This window comes from Anolis sagrei, chromosome 5 (genome assembly GCF_037176765.1).
Source record: "Anolis sagrei isolate rAnoSag1 chromosome 5, rAnoSag1.mat, whole genome shotgun sequence".
NCBI lineage: Eukaryota > Metazoa > Chordata > Lepidosauria > Squamata > Dactyloidae > Anolis > Anolis sagrei.
In genome coordinates this window covers 72266414-72281442 of record NC_090025.1, presented here as the reverse complement: position 1 = coordinate 72281442, position 15029 = coordinate 72266414, and the positions used below count along the sequence as shown (strand labels likewise).

Here is a 15029-nt window from a genome sequence, read left to right as displayed (position 1 = left end):
TTAAATATCTAGGAGTCTGGATTACCGCGAGAAATTGTCAACTTTTGAAGAATAACTACGAAATAGTTTGGAATAAAATTCAAAAGGATTTACAGAAATGGAACTACTTAAATTTGTCACTCCTGGGTAGAATATCGTTAATAAAGATGAATGTTCTTCCAAGACTTATATTCCTATTCCAAAATATACCGGTAATAAGAAATCAAACCTTATTTAAAAAATGGAAGAAAGATCTACTTAAATTTATTTGGAAAGGGAAAAGGCCAAGAATAAATTATACAAACTTAATTGACAAAAAAACGAGAGGAGGACTGGGACTTCCAGACTTGAAAACTTACCATGAGGCTTGTGCTCTTTCATGGATAAGAGATTGGATGAATCTGAACAAGGAAAAGTGCTTAAACTTAGAGGGCCATGATTTGAGGGTAGGCTGGCACGCTTATGTGTGGTATAATAGAGAATCTAAGGAAAAAAACTTTGGGAATCATTTCGTGCGAGCCTCCCTATTGAGGACATGGTTAAGATAAAGCCCTCTTTTATAAAGCCACACCTCTTTGGGTCTCGGCGATGGAGGCCCATCAAATAAGACTTTTAGGATGGAGGATTTGGCCAAGATATAAGGATATTTTGTTGAAAGGAGAAATGAAGATTAAATCGTTTGAACAACTTAGGAGTATGTTCGGAAACATAACTTGGTTACATTACCTCCAAATTAAAGAGCACTTCAAACAAGATCAAAAAATTGGATTTGACTGGGAAGAAAACACATGGGACAAAGTTTTAAAAACTGAGAAGAAGGTAGTCACAATTCTTTATAACAAATTGATCCAGTGGCAAACGGAAAAGGAGCAAGTTAAAAACTGTATGATTAAATGGGCCGAAAATTTAAGACGGCCCATTCAATTTAGAGAATGGGAACAAATGTGGAATAAAAAGTTGAAATATACTTATGCCATGGACTTGAAGGAAAACTGGTATAAAATGTTTCATAGATGGTATTTGACTCCGAACAAACTAAGTCATATGTATCCAAATGTCTCAGATAAATGTTGGAAATGTGGAATACAAACGGGCACATTCTTCCACATGTGGTGGACGTGCAAAGAAACAATTAAGTTCTGGGCATCTATACATGAAGAAATACAAAAGATATTGAAGAGAAGTTTTAAAAAGAAACCTGAATACTACTTACTAGGATTTACGGACTCTGACCTTAAAGTAGAGGAAAATGAAGATAAATTATTTACGTATTTCACTACTGCGGCAAGAATTATTTTTGCCAAATTTTGGAAAAATGAACAGATACCTACTACTGAAGAATGGTTGGAGAAAGTTAAAGAAATTAGAGACATGGACGAATTGACATTTCTAATGAGAAGAAATACTGGGAAACCGCTAAAGAGAACAGATTGGACTTCTTTTTATGACTATGAAAAGAAATTTAGAAAAATATTAGAGGATAAGAATATATAAGAGTAGAAGAAGTTGACGGAAAAGATCCTGATGTTGGAGTGGAAGTCATTTTAGAATAGTTTAGGGTAGTTTAGTTTAGTTTTATTCTTTAGTTTTTTTTTGTTTTTTTTCTGTTTATTTGTTTTGTTTGGTGTTGTTTTGTTTTTTTGTGCTTTCTTCTCTTTATTCTTACTTTTCTATCTTCTTTTTATTGTTCCCCCTCTTTCGTTGTTCTGTTTTATAAAATACTCAATAAAAATTATTTTAAAAAAAAGAAAGAAAAAAAAAAGAAAAATATGACTAGGTCCAATGGGGAACTTATGAGGCTCTCCTTCCTGTCCCCTGGAAACCCTTTCTTTTCTTCCCTTCAAGGAAGCCTGGGTTTCCACAACAGAGCTAAGGAAACACCCTATCCAGTCCATTATGGTAGGGGGACTTCCCAGGCTTCCCTTCCCATCATTTTAGGCATTGTTTGTCCGTATATCCTTCATTAAGGCATGGATTAAAAGCACCAGAGTTAAGATACCACTCTTTCTGCAATCCTTTCCCATCTGTCTGTAGATGAGACCAGGTTTAATGCTTTGTTAAAGCTGTTTCTTTCTATTCCAGAGGAGACAGGCACTGCATACACTGCAGGCGTGGTGCTTTCCAAGGCATTTTAAGGAGACTTCCCACTTCCCAGGGAAGAAAGAGTGATCGGCTTGAAGCTATCTCCCTGGGCTTCCTTTAAAAAGCCCTCTTTTTTCTCTTGATTTACACTGCAGGCCCTGCCTGCCTGGAGTGGTGCTTTTTCCTCCTGACAGCTTTCTGCTTTGGGTTTAATGCTTCCTTAAAGCTGTTTCTACTTTCTACTCTAGAGGAGAGATAACTATGTGATAGCAGTTTTCTGAGAATGAGGCTTTTCTTTTTGTTTGCTGGGATTACTATTATTAATATTTTTATTGCCCTTTAGAAATATTTTTCTGAAGGAGAGGAGGGGAGGAGAAAAAGAAGCTAAAAGGGTGATTCTCCCAAGCCCCCAAACATACATGTGCACCCCACCCACCCACATGTTCCCAACTCCCAATCAGTCCCACTAAATAAAAAAGAATCAAGAAAATAAAGGAAAATGGATTCATGCACAAGACTACTGCCTAGTCCATATGGCAAGGGAAGAGTTTTGCTATGTTTGGGCCTTCTGTAGGCTATTTCAGGTCCAGGAAGGATCTTTCTTCCACCAGGGTAGCCCTTTCCTTTCCTTTCTCTTTTTATTCTAACCATGAGGTCTAGGTGTACAATGTTGGCTGAACAGAATAATGGTGGAGTTTAACTAAAAACGGTGGCTCAAGAGGCATGGTCTCCCTTTGACATACTTTGAGTTGCATACTGGAATTTCTTGGATCTACAAGTACAAATGATATATGAGATCTACTTGTTTAAATATAGTGATCTGGGTTATATTGACAATTGCCTCCTGCAAATCATCCAGAAATCTAGCAGTAACTAACAATCTAGGGAAGTCTATAAAGAAAACTCATATGCAAAACAATTACTTTATTTCCATTTTTCTGCAAACTGCCACACACACTTGGCACTGTGATATTCAAAAGTGATAGTTATGTATGGAATGCATTTATGCATAAAATGTTTTGTTTATCTTGAATCAACTTTCAACTAAAACTAAACACTCTCAATCCAATAGATGCTTCCTCTTCGGGTGTTTGAAAAATATAGCTCTGTTTCTCAAGGTTACATCTAGTCCTTCAATCTATCACTTCTGAGTTTATTCTTTAAATTTTTCTTTTGATGGATTCTTATATTCCTCAATTTTTTTTAGCTTTTTGTGCTTCTAATGGATACATTGGAAACATCTCAACATTTCCTTGAGATAAAAACACAGATTTATTTTAATTTAGTTTTAAAATTCCAGCAAACAAATGCCAAACCACTGATCACAAGATAATTCCTTTTTATGAAAAAAGGACTTTAATTACTTATAAAGCTGAGGAGAATGCTATTTAAAGATTAGTATTAATTATTATTGCAGAAGAGAGTGAGAAATGTTATTTTGAAAGAGAAAAATGTTCTTTCTTCTCTTGAAAAAATGGAGGCAAGAAAAATATTCTATTCTTCAAATGAAACCTTTTTAAATGCACTGTTTGGATGGAGCAGGATAAGGGGGAAAAGAAAGATATTGTGATAACCTTCTATTCACCCATTCCCAGGTGTGACAGTTGTACTTCAACAAAAAGAATATCTGACTTTCTGCTATTCCATACTGGCCCATTAACTTTTCTTAGAGAGACTGGATTTATTGGCGGTTAAATACGTACTTTCCTGTGCATATATCTTGGAGATGCTTGTCTCTACAATTATAGGGCATCGTTTTTTAATTATAGGTCTGAAAAAAGATATCATTATTTTATTTATATTTTTATAATAATCTTAGTAAAATATTTTTGCAAGCAATGCCCCCTAACATAGTCTGGAATCCTCTCACAGGAGATGTATGCCTGGTACATTGTAGCTTGCTGCTATATACCACAAATCCATCTTTAAAGCAAGCACTCCTCCCCCAAACATGGGCATTTCTGTGTTATTGGAGAATAAGGGCTTCATCACAAAAGCCAGGCGAACCATCCCACTTTGCCTGGCATCATGGCGAAAAGAGAGGAGCAGCAGGGGAAATCTGTCACCCTGTAAATCTGTAATAAAGTTAACTTGAACTTGAATGCCAACCCATAGCCCCTAAATAGAGGAAAGCCTGAATCCAAACTCAGGATTAAGGCTTTTCCCCAATTTAATTTAACCCAGGCAGTGTTGCCTAGGTTAAGCTGGATCAGCCCTGTGCAGCATTTAGCTTGTGTAGTGGATCTGATAATAATAATAATAATAATAATAATAATAATAATAAGAAGAAGAAGAAGAAGAAGAAGAAGAAGAAGAGAAGAGGAGGAGGAGGAGGAGGAGGAAGAATAATAAGAAGAGGAAGAGGAAGAAGAGGAGGAAGAAGAAGAAGACGAAGAAGATGAAGAAGAAGAAGAAGAGGAAGAAGACCTGGCCACTCAGCCTGATAAGTCATATTCTAGATTATTGGAGCTAGTGACACTAGGGGTAAGACCATATTTATTTGTGTACATTGTTTGGCAGCAATTTATTTATTTATTTATAATAATAATAATAATAATAATAATAATCTTTATTTATACCCTGCCAGACCCATCAATACAGAAAACACAATATAACACAAAAACACAACAGAAAATTAGAAAATAAAATAACATGAAATACAAAACCAATGTAAATATGCAGCACAACAACATAAAATCAAAACATTAAACCACTAAGAATGATCACAATGGACAGGGCCAGTTCAAAGATTAAAATGTTAAAACACTGGGAGATAGGGCAGTGTGAAGTATCAGGAAGGGGATCTGGGGGATAAGGTAGGACTTCATTGCACAAGCCAGAGAATAAATTGCTTCTGAGGACATTTTATGCAGAGTTTGACCAGGGATTATCATACATTCAGTCATTGAAGGCACATTGGAACAGCCAAGTTTTCAGGCTCCTTCTAAAGATTTCCTGGGTGGGGGCTTGCCTAATATCTCTGGGGGGCAAATTCCAGAGCCGCGGGGCCACCACAGGGAAGGCCCTCTCTCTCGTCTCCACAAGTCACGCTTGTAATGAAGGCGGGAGTGAGAGAAGGGTCTCTCCAGAAGATCGAAGAGGTCGCGTAGGTTCATAGACGGAAATGCGGCCACGCAGGTAGGCGGGTCCCAAACCGTTTTGAGCTTTGTAGGTCAAAACCTGCACCTTGAATAGGGCCCGGAAAATAAATGGCAGCCAGTGGAGCTCCTTAAACAAGGGTGTTGACTGCTCCATGTAGCTCGCACCAGTTAGTAGTCTGGCTGCCGTTCGTTGGACCAGTTGGAATTTCCGGGCCATCTTCGAGGGCAGCCCCATGTAGAGCGCATTGCAATAGTCCAATCTAGAGGTAACTAAGGCATGGACCACCATGGCCAAATCCGATCTGATGATCAGTGTACAAGAGCCCAAAAGACAAACTGGGGGGGGGGGGGGAATAGTCACTGCATAGTCAGTAAAGAATTCTAATGTCCACACCAACCCAAAAGTGTATTTACTAGTATGCGATCCATTAAAAAAAGTTCAAAAGTCATTACAAAACTGGGGGCACTGGCATTTTGTTTCTAAAGTGTTTTTAAAGTATAGTCAGTGAAAACATTGTTACTATAACGAGAGTAATGAAATTTCATTACTAGTTTGTTACAATAATTACATACAAATTACTATAAATAGGGAAACTTCAGGGGCTCCTTTCTCCCTCATTTTTAAAGCGATTGGGGTGAAACTTGCTACAGTGGTAGAACACATTTACCACTGTTAGTCAACCAAATATCAGAATATTTATTTATTTGCTTATTTCTTTATTTGCTTTATTTGTATACCGCATTTTTCAGCCTGTATAGGCGACTCAATGCGGTTTCACTTATCCACAGATTTTGGGGGAATTTTCAAATTCTTTATGAACAACATTTAAAAAAAAACGACAGGAGCTATCTCAAATTTTTTATACAATGACAGGAGATTACAGGGGATCATTCCCCCCAACTTTCAGAAATAGCCATACATCTATTGATTTTAAGAAGTCTTGACAAAAATGTTTTTTTTAAAAAAGCCACAACAGCTATCTCACTGAATGTCTCTCATATGACATGTAGATGATGCACAACTCTACTATGCATTCGCATCGAACTCCATGGAAGCCCTCTAGATCCTGGCAGCTGTGATGGACTGGATGAGGGCTAAGAAGCTGAAGCTTAATCCAGACAAGACAGAGATCCTCCTGATCAGTTACGAGACCAATCACGGTACAAGGTACCGTACTCAATGGGGTTAACTCTCTCTGAGGACACAGGTCCACAGTCTGGGGGTCCTCCTGGATTCAGCACTGATGCTTGAACCCCAGGTGTCGGCAGTGGCCTGGGGGGTGGTTCTTCACACGGTTAAAGCTTGTGCACCAGCAGCAACCATACCTGGAAAAGCTGGATTTGGCCATGGTGGTCCATGCCTTAGTTACATCAAGATTGGATTACTTTAATGCACTTTATGTGGGGCTGCTTTTGAAGACGGCTTGGAAACTGCAATAGTGCAAAGATCGGCAGCCAGGCTAACTGGAGCTGGCTATAGGGAGCACACAATGCCCCTGTTAAAGCAGCTCCATTGGCTTCCAATAAGTTTCTGGTCACAGTTTAAAGTGCAGGTTATTGGCCTAAAAGCCCTAAACGGTTCGAGCCCTGACTGTCTTTGTGACCTCATGAAGCCTACCACAGAGGTTTACTTACTAGAAGTATCTGTTAGTCCTTCTTTTGCAGATATAACCATTCATTGGCACTCTCACTGGCTGTAGAGACAAATCTCTTTCTGCTACCCTGATTGGTGCTTTCTGATGCTGATGCATTCTGGGAAAAGTAGTTTAGGGCAGGGCCTTTCGAATTCTCTGACATAGAGCTCTTTCCTTCTTAAACTACATTTCCCAGAGTTCTGTGCTGTTCTCAGAAAACACTGCTCCCTCTTTTTCTTGCTTCTAACACTGAGATTTCCATTAATTTAGAAAAGGCAAGGCAATAAGGCAATCTTTTTGCTTTTGCTTTGATTCCTTGCACTGAAAATGAAACGGACTTTGCCCATGTATCGGATATCACCACATAAGTATAAAATATAACAAATTTGATCTGAATTATGAGGCAAACAAAAAAAAGCACACCTCTGGTATTTACAACAGTATAACATAGACTTGCATTATCATAACATACTAACAGGGTGCCAGTCATAATGTATTTTTAAAGGTTATTTTCAGTAATATGCAACATTTTTTACTGGATGCATCCCCTAACAAGCAGAATATTGCTGCAAATATTTTTCAGTTGCAGAACTGCATTGCAAAAGTCAGTGAGAATATAAACATGTAATTCCATCACAGTTTGTACATGAGTTTGGGAAGTGTGAAATAAGTTTGTTCATGTAATGATACAAACTGAAAAAAAATTCCCATTCGTTTTGCCAAGTTTTTTTTTGCATCCAAAATACTTTCTGCAACTTTTAGTATTTTCTGAGTAAATCCAACATTTGATTATGAAATAAGAACTTGAGGAAAAGTAATTCTTCAGTTGTTGTTCACATATTTAGCAAATGTAGATTTCCTGTATCCCTGCACAAATCATAATACAGTCATTCTTTGAAATACAGACATGGCATCGCTTTACAAATTTTGTTTCTCTGGACAACAAAATGTAAAGGTAAATCCATCCCCTGACAATAAGTCTAGTCATATCTGACTCTGGGGGGAGGTGCTCCTCTCCATTTCTAAGCTGAAGAGCCAGCGTTGTCTATAGACACCTCCAAGGACATGTGGCTAGCAGGTCTGTAGCCGGGGGGGGGGGGGGGGGGTTAGGGGTTCAACCCCCCCCCCTGAAATTTTTCAGGTTAAAAAAAAACTAGTTTACTCATGAATTTTAACTGGTTAACCAAATCCCCATGCAAAGTCTATAAGACGCAAAAAATTGAGTCCCTCCAAAACCGCAAGCACTATCTCAAGCAAATATTGACAAATTATTCACACTTTCATTACTTGCAGCAATAGCCAATGTAGCGAAGCAACCAAGTTGGGGGGGGGGGGTGTTGAATTCTCTCATTAAGGAGGCCAGACTTGGTGGAGGTGCTTGACAAGGGCGAAGCGGCAGGCTATTGAAGGCTGCTCTGCCCCCTGCTGTGCTCTTTGCTTCTGTGTGAGCTAGGAGGCAGGTTTCAACCCCCCACAAAATTTTCAACCCCCCCCCCCCCAAATTTTCAACCCCTCACAAAAAATTTTTCTGGCTACAGCTCTGGTGGCCAGCATGATTGCATGAAATGCTGTTACCTTCCTGCTGAAGCAGTACCTATTGCATGTTTTTGAACTGCTAGTTTGGCAGAAGCTGGGCCTAGCAGTGAGAGCTCACCCATCTCCCCAATTAGAACTACCAACCTTTCAGTCAGCAAGTTCAGCAGCTCAGTAGTTTAACCTACTGCACCACCGGGTGGGGTGGGGGAGTGTACAACAAAAAATGAGTACAAAAACAATCTGAATACTAGGAGAAACTATATGTGTATACACACACACACACACACAACTTACATAAATGATCCTAAGAAAAATCTATCATAAGTTTTTTTCAGAAAGTTTTTTTCATAGGGGATTTACTTTTGCCATTCTCTAAGGCTAAAAAGTGATTTTTTAAATGTCACCGAGTAAGTTTCAATGGCTAAAGAACTACATTTTCCAGAGTCCCAATGTTCAAATCATTACACCACACTTGCTCCTATAATTCCTCAGTACCTCCAATAAATGGAATATGCATGTAGCAAGAACTATTCAACTTCACTCATTCAAGTGAACCTTCCTTAAGTAATTCTGACAGTGTACTTTAAGCATGTACCCTTAAGTCACAAAATCAGAGATGACATTTTGAGTACAGAAAACTATTGCATGTACTGCTTAATGGCAGCTTTTATGGTCATGTCAAGGAGGGGACAGCACCTAGGTAAACTTTCCAAATGGCAAAACAATAATAAATTATATTGCATTAATGGTGACATATACAGGTGTTTTTGAAAAGTCTGTCAGAAAAAATCTTCTTAGTCTCAGAATATATCCTTAGTTCAAAACTTCATGTGGTATATAGAACAGTTGAACTCTTGAATATACATTAGAAAAAGCCTTATAGTCACAGATAAATTAATTAACTATTCTCAATGTACCATCATTGGTATAATTAACCATGAGTGCCAATTTCAGGGTTTTTTTTTTATAATTTGCAGTTTATCCCTTTTATGTATACATTTGGGATTAAAAACCCTTTGTGGAAACATTAATATGTGTTGTAGCGTGCATTTATTTTAATACTCATGTTTCTTTACACTTTTTTTTTTGCTTCTGCAGCTTAAATCTTATTATTACTCCCAAGTACGTGTGAAAAAGATCTTGGAGTCCTCATGGACAACAAGTTAAACATGAGCCAACAATGTGATGTGGCGGCAAAAAAGCCAATGGGATTTTGGCCTGCATCAATAGGAGCATAGTGTCTAGATCTAGGCAAGTAATGCTACCCCTCTATTCTGCTTTGGTTAGACTACACCTGGAATATTGTGTCCAATTCTGGGAACCACAATTCAAGAGAGATATTGACAAGCTGGAATGTGTCCAGAGGAGAGCGACTAAAATGATCAAGGGTCTGGAGAACAAGCCCTATGAGGAGCGGCTTAAGGAGCTGGGCATGTTTAGCCTGAAGAAGAGAAGGCTGAGAGGGGATATGATAGCCATGTATAAATATGTGAGAGGAAGCCACAGGGAGGAGGGAGCAAGCTTGTTTTCTGCTTCCCTGGAGACTAGGACGCGGAACAATGGCTTCAAAGTACAAGAGAGGAGATTCCATCTGAACATGAGGAAGAACTTCCTGACTGTGAGAGCCGTTCAGCAGTGGAACTCTCTGCCCCAGAGTGTGGTGGAGGCTCCTTCTTTGGAAGCTTTTAAACAGAGGCTGGATGGCCATCTGTCAGGGGTGATTTGAATGCAATATTCCTGCTTCTTGGCAGGGGGTTGGACTGGATGGCCCATGAGGTCTCTTCCAACTCTTTGATTCTATGATTCTAAGTAGATTGAATCGATGGTATTTACCTACGTATTCAACAACTGACGGAATATCAGTTCTAGTTAGAGCTAGGTTTTCCAGCCAGAATTTATATTCACATTGCCTTCTATATAATGTTGATATATGTATGTGTATATATTTGTGTATATGTCTGTGTAGTGCTTTGAGTGTTGGGAAGAACTCTGTGAGACCAGGGTTCTAAACCCCAATCAGCCATGGAAGACCACTGAATGATCTTAAGTGAGTCACAGTCTCTCAGCCACAGGGGCACGCAAAGGCAACTCTCCTCTGGCAAGAAAATTCTGTAGTAAGTTCAGCTGAAGGCTGTCACAAGTCAGAAATGACTTGAAGGCATACAACATATATACACATACATACAATTTCGCCTAGTCTTCAGATTTTTTTATCTACACACTTTGCTGGTGTCCAAAGAATTTTTTTCAAAGTTATGCCAAGTATGTAAGGCAAAGTATAATTGCATTATGATTTGTATTGTGATACAGGAAGTAGCAATATTAGCAATGCCATTGTTGTCACCTACCTGTGACTTTCAGTCTGTCAGCTCCAATAACAATCTCTTCTTCATCAGCGGAGAAGAGCACCCTGCCATCCTCACTTGAACTCACTTCAAATCTTTTACACTGAGCTTCTACAGCATCAGCACCTAAAACAGAGAAAAGGACATCTTGGGTCAATTGTGAGATTGAGCATTTCCGTTTCTACATGGAAAAGTTTCCACTGTTCAGTTTCAAATAAGTCCATTTATTACTGCCTTAAAAGGTAGCTGGGAACAGCTGTCCAATTTTGATTCAGACAAAAAGTTGTCAATGAGAAACCCTGGTACATGTAGACAAATGAAAGGACATGATCAGGAATCTCTTAAGTCCCCACCTGATTTTCAGAAACATTTGTAAATTAAATACTTAAATTTTGTGTTCCTGCATTTAATTTACTTTCAATTTTACATTTTTTAACAACAATATTTTTATAGATCCTGTTGTAAAAAGGAGCCTGGTGTTTTTTTGCAACACAATACTGAAGCCCAAGCATTGCAATGTTATAAATATATTTATATGGATACAAGTAGGCTACTTGTATTTACATTACCACACCAGTTCACAAGTTCTAACACTCAGACGCACTTCTAATGTAAGATCATATTTGGAATTTCCGACCAAGTATAATATATTGTTTAGGGAATACAGATAAAGCCCCATCTCTCTCTCAATCTCTCTATGTGTTAATACACACACATTCACAAATCTGATAGGGGTAAACTGGCTGATATTCTATAGCAGTTTTGCAAAGCATAAAGTTCCAACTTCACTTCTCCTCTATATGCAGTGTATCTGTTAACTTCCAGATCAATTTCCCACAATCATTTAGTGATCAGTAAAGAGCCATGGGATGTTGTCTGGTGGCATTCTGGATCCATTAATTCAGTAGGAAGCACAAAGATACTATACTTCTGGATCTCACAGAGTCAATAATTCATTTCAGAATGGCTAAAAAAGATATGGATCAGGTGTGTCTGTAACAAACAGAGTTCGGCCCATTACATGTAAATGAAAAAGTATTGAAAACAATAGATACTGCCATAATAAAATACCTAGTCTTGCTCAGTGATTAGGAAATCCTTTTGCAACTGCTCATTGTCTTATCTTGTTGTATGATTTTTAATTGGTTTTTAAGTTTACACTTTAAGGCATGATAGATAAATGAAACAAATGTATATAGTTGGTACTTCCCATTTGCAAGTGTTGGATTTATGGATTTGATTATTTGTGAGTTTGATGCTGCCTCCTCCTTAGGCCTGGAGCAGAAACTGCCAGAACTGGTTGGCTTGCTGTTCCTCCACCACTTTTTCCAAAGCTGCTGAAGGGGCAAAGCAGCAGCAAGCTCCTGCTAGAGTTCATTAGTAAATAGGCTCACTGCTGCCCTGCCACTCCACTCTTGTCTCCTTGTAAGAAGTGGGGACATCTGTCAGAGTTGGTTTGCAAAGTGTTGCTGCCCTGATTGACCCTTCTGTAGTTTGGGAAAAGGTGGGGGGGTAGCTCTGAATGTGGACAAGTTTTCCTTGTGTCACTGGTGGGTGCGGGGCTTGCTGTTCATTCTCCACTCCCAAAGTGGAAGCCAATTCATCCAATTTGTAAAGGTGAGATGTTGCAACCCAGCAAATCTTTTCCAGAGGGTCATTGTATGAGAATATGACCAAAGTATAAGGCTCCATAGTTACCTATGGACCCACCCTGGAAAATTATCTTACTTGGAAAACGAGGGATTGCCTAATGAAGGAATGAATGACCAAAGTCGCTTCTGATCTGATCTACTGCATTTTGCAGTTTCGGTAGGCTAAGGAGATGCAAGACTTAATCCTAGTGAGTGTAAATGAAGATATTTTCATGTTTAAGCCCTAGGACAAGGCCTGCTTGTAGCAAGTCTAGCACATCCTTTACTCTAGTTAAGCACTCTTGCACATCACAGAATAGTCTGGTATGTCTAACAGAAGAGTTCTTAGGGTCGGCAATTTCTTCAACTTTGGTCTTTACCTTCCCCTCTTTTCCCATCTCACACAGAAGAAACATTGGTGTGAAAAAAGAAAAGAGTGAGAAAGAGGGAAAAAAAACACAATTTGACTGGTGTTCCTTCAGAGGCATGACAAGAAAGGACAGAGGCAAAAAGGAACAAAGAAATGACAATCACAAGTTAAGAAATTAATCTATGAGAAAGTAGAGGAGCCAGTGTGCAACATTTCCTGCTTGAGGCAAAGGGAAAAAACCAGGAGAAAAATCTTTTATAAAATAATACATATTTCCCTTGCTTCATCTGGGTGGAGACTGGAATTTGTTTGTTCCTTCTCTGGCACCTGGGAAACATGTATCTATCACAAGCATATTAATCATGAAGTCAAGGCGGATTACAAATAAACATTTCAGGAAAACGTTGCAAATCCTGGTTTGTTGCTTTAGATTGTGGGGCATGGTGATATTTGAGTGTTTGCCACCTTGAGGTGTCTATGAAACGTACACCACTAATGTGAGCTACAACATTGAATCCAGCAAGAAATAGCATGATCCAAAACCTCACAGGAAATTATAGATCAATCCATAAAATCTGCTGAAGCTCACCTGTGTATGAATACTTCACCGTGCTTATGTAGGCAGGGCTAACACTGCAGCAGTTGGAATAAGAGATATACAGCTTAGCCAGAAGATAAACCAACACCTCACCCTTGAAAAGGAAACCAGAGGAAAAGTGTGTGTTTGTTTGTGCATGTGTGTGTGTGTGGGATCCATGAATCAGCCTGATCCACATTTAACAGACTTTTGTGGCTACCATTCCACCTTTCAGTTGGTTTGTGGAATGCCTGTGTAAACACTCTAAAGTGAACCAGATCTCTTAAATTGATGTCCTGACCTAGATGAGATGGCTGTCCAATGTATACTCTACACTTTTCTGCCATCCATTCTTCATGCGATTAACCCCCTTTCCCCAGCATTGATACCTTCTTTCCACAAACACTCTCCTTGTGAAGGAGATATTCTGGTGATAGCCGCTTTTGTCAACAGCAGGATTTTCAGTTTTAGACATCTTTTCTAAATAATGTACTGTTACAAGATAGCTCAAGAAAAGGAACCTCTAGTGTGACCTGGCTCTTTGCTTTGATCTTGGAGCTTCTGTTAACTTCACTTCCCAAGTTCTCTATTAGCAGAAGAGGTGACTGGTCAGCAACCAGCAGGGTAGGACCATTCAGGTCTTAAAGTACTCCACTTCTATAAACTTCAGCATCTTTCTTTACGGCTTTTTAGAAGGTTAAGTTTTGGAGGGAAAACCTAGTAGAAGGCTGATGAGTTGCAGAGACATTAAGAATTTGACACATTTTTAAGGAATGTTAATTAAAAAGTTTTCCAACTTATCTTTAGGATAATATGAACTTATTGTGGGGTGATTAGAGGGAAGCACATGCCTCATTTGTTCTGTGCTCACCCCTTGGAGCATTTTGATTACTGGAAGTATTAAAATAATGCTGCAATAAAACTGCATAGGCACCCGAACCCCAATCCCGCTTTAAACCAGATTTTAATTCCTATTTAGAAGGGCTTTCAGTATGTTTCTCTTTTATAAATAGGCATATATTTCTGCTGTTTTCCTAAAATCCTGTTTCCAAATACTAAGCATAATCATCTTCATTATATTCTATACTATTATATTCCTGCTGAACATTCATTTTCTGTATTGAGATAGAGACCGACAGTTTCTCACCTCTCAATGTAACCATTAATCCTCATGGTAATTGTTCTGCAAGTGTTTTACAATGCTACCAAGCTTTCTTTTGAATTGATTTCCTAGATCTCTCTCCATTTAGATTTGCTGATTGCAAAGCATGGCTGAAAGCAAAGTAATAGATAAGGGCATTTAGAAGAATTTACTTTATAGCCCAATATAATGCGATGCTCTTTCTGTTAAGTCCATAACCTTCGTGATTCTAAAGTGGAAATCCATGACTGATGATAGGTCATTATCTGCATATAGAATCAGTTTATGTTCTACAGGCCCCATTCAAATACTCTCAATGATATTATTCATTCTTATTGATATTTCCAAAGGGCTAATGAGAAGACGGAAAGTAATACATTTTCACTTGATACACTCAGATGAATATTGTGTGTTTGCTACTGCCCTTTGATAGTATTTCAATAAAAAAAACTTGAACTGTGAATATTCATTTGATAGCATACCACATCTCCTGCATCACAAATGCTATATTTGTCATCTCTCAGGTGAAGGTTATCACCTATAAAGCTCTAAATGGTTCAGGACCTGCCTATCTTCATGACCGCATCCACCCCTACGAGCTCACACGATCCTTCAGATCTTCCAGGGATGCTC

General features: G+C 38.7%; 1 protein-coding gene across 2 annotated transcripts in view; it reads right to left on the bottom strand.

Annotated features, from left to right (window-relative positions):
• The window catches only part of SGCZ (sarcoglycan zeta), a 699685-nt gene that overhangs the window by 58145 nt on the left and 626511 nt on the right, over positions 1 to 15029 (bottom strand). For both annotated transcript variants that reach the window (XM_060778556.2, XM_067468754.1), the window contains one exon: positions 10681 to 10803. In XM_060778556.2, coding sequence (XP_060634539.2) covers positions 10681 to 10803 — 123 coding nt within the window. The remainder of the gene's footprint in view (positions 1 to 10680; positions 10804 to 15029) is intronic.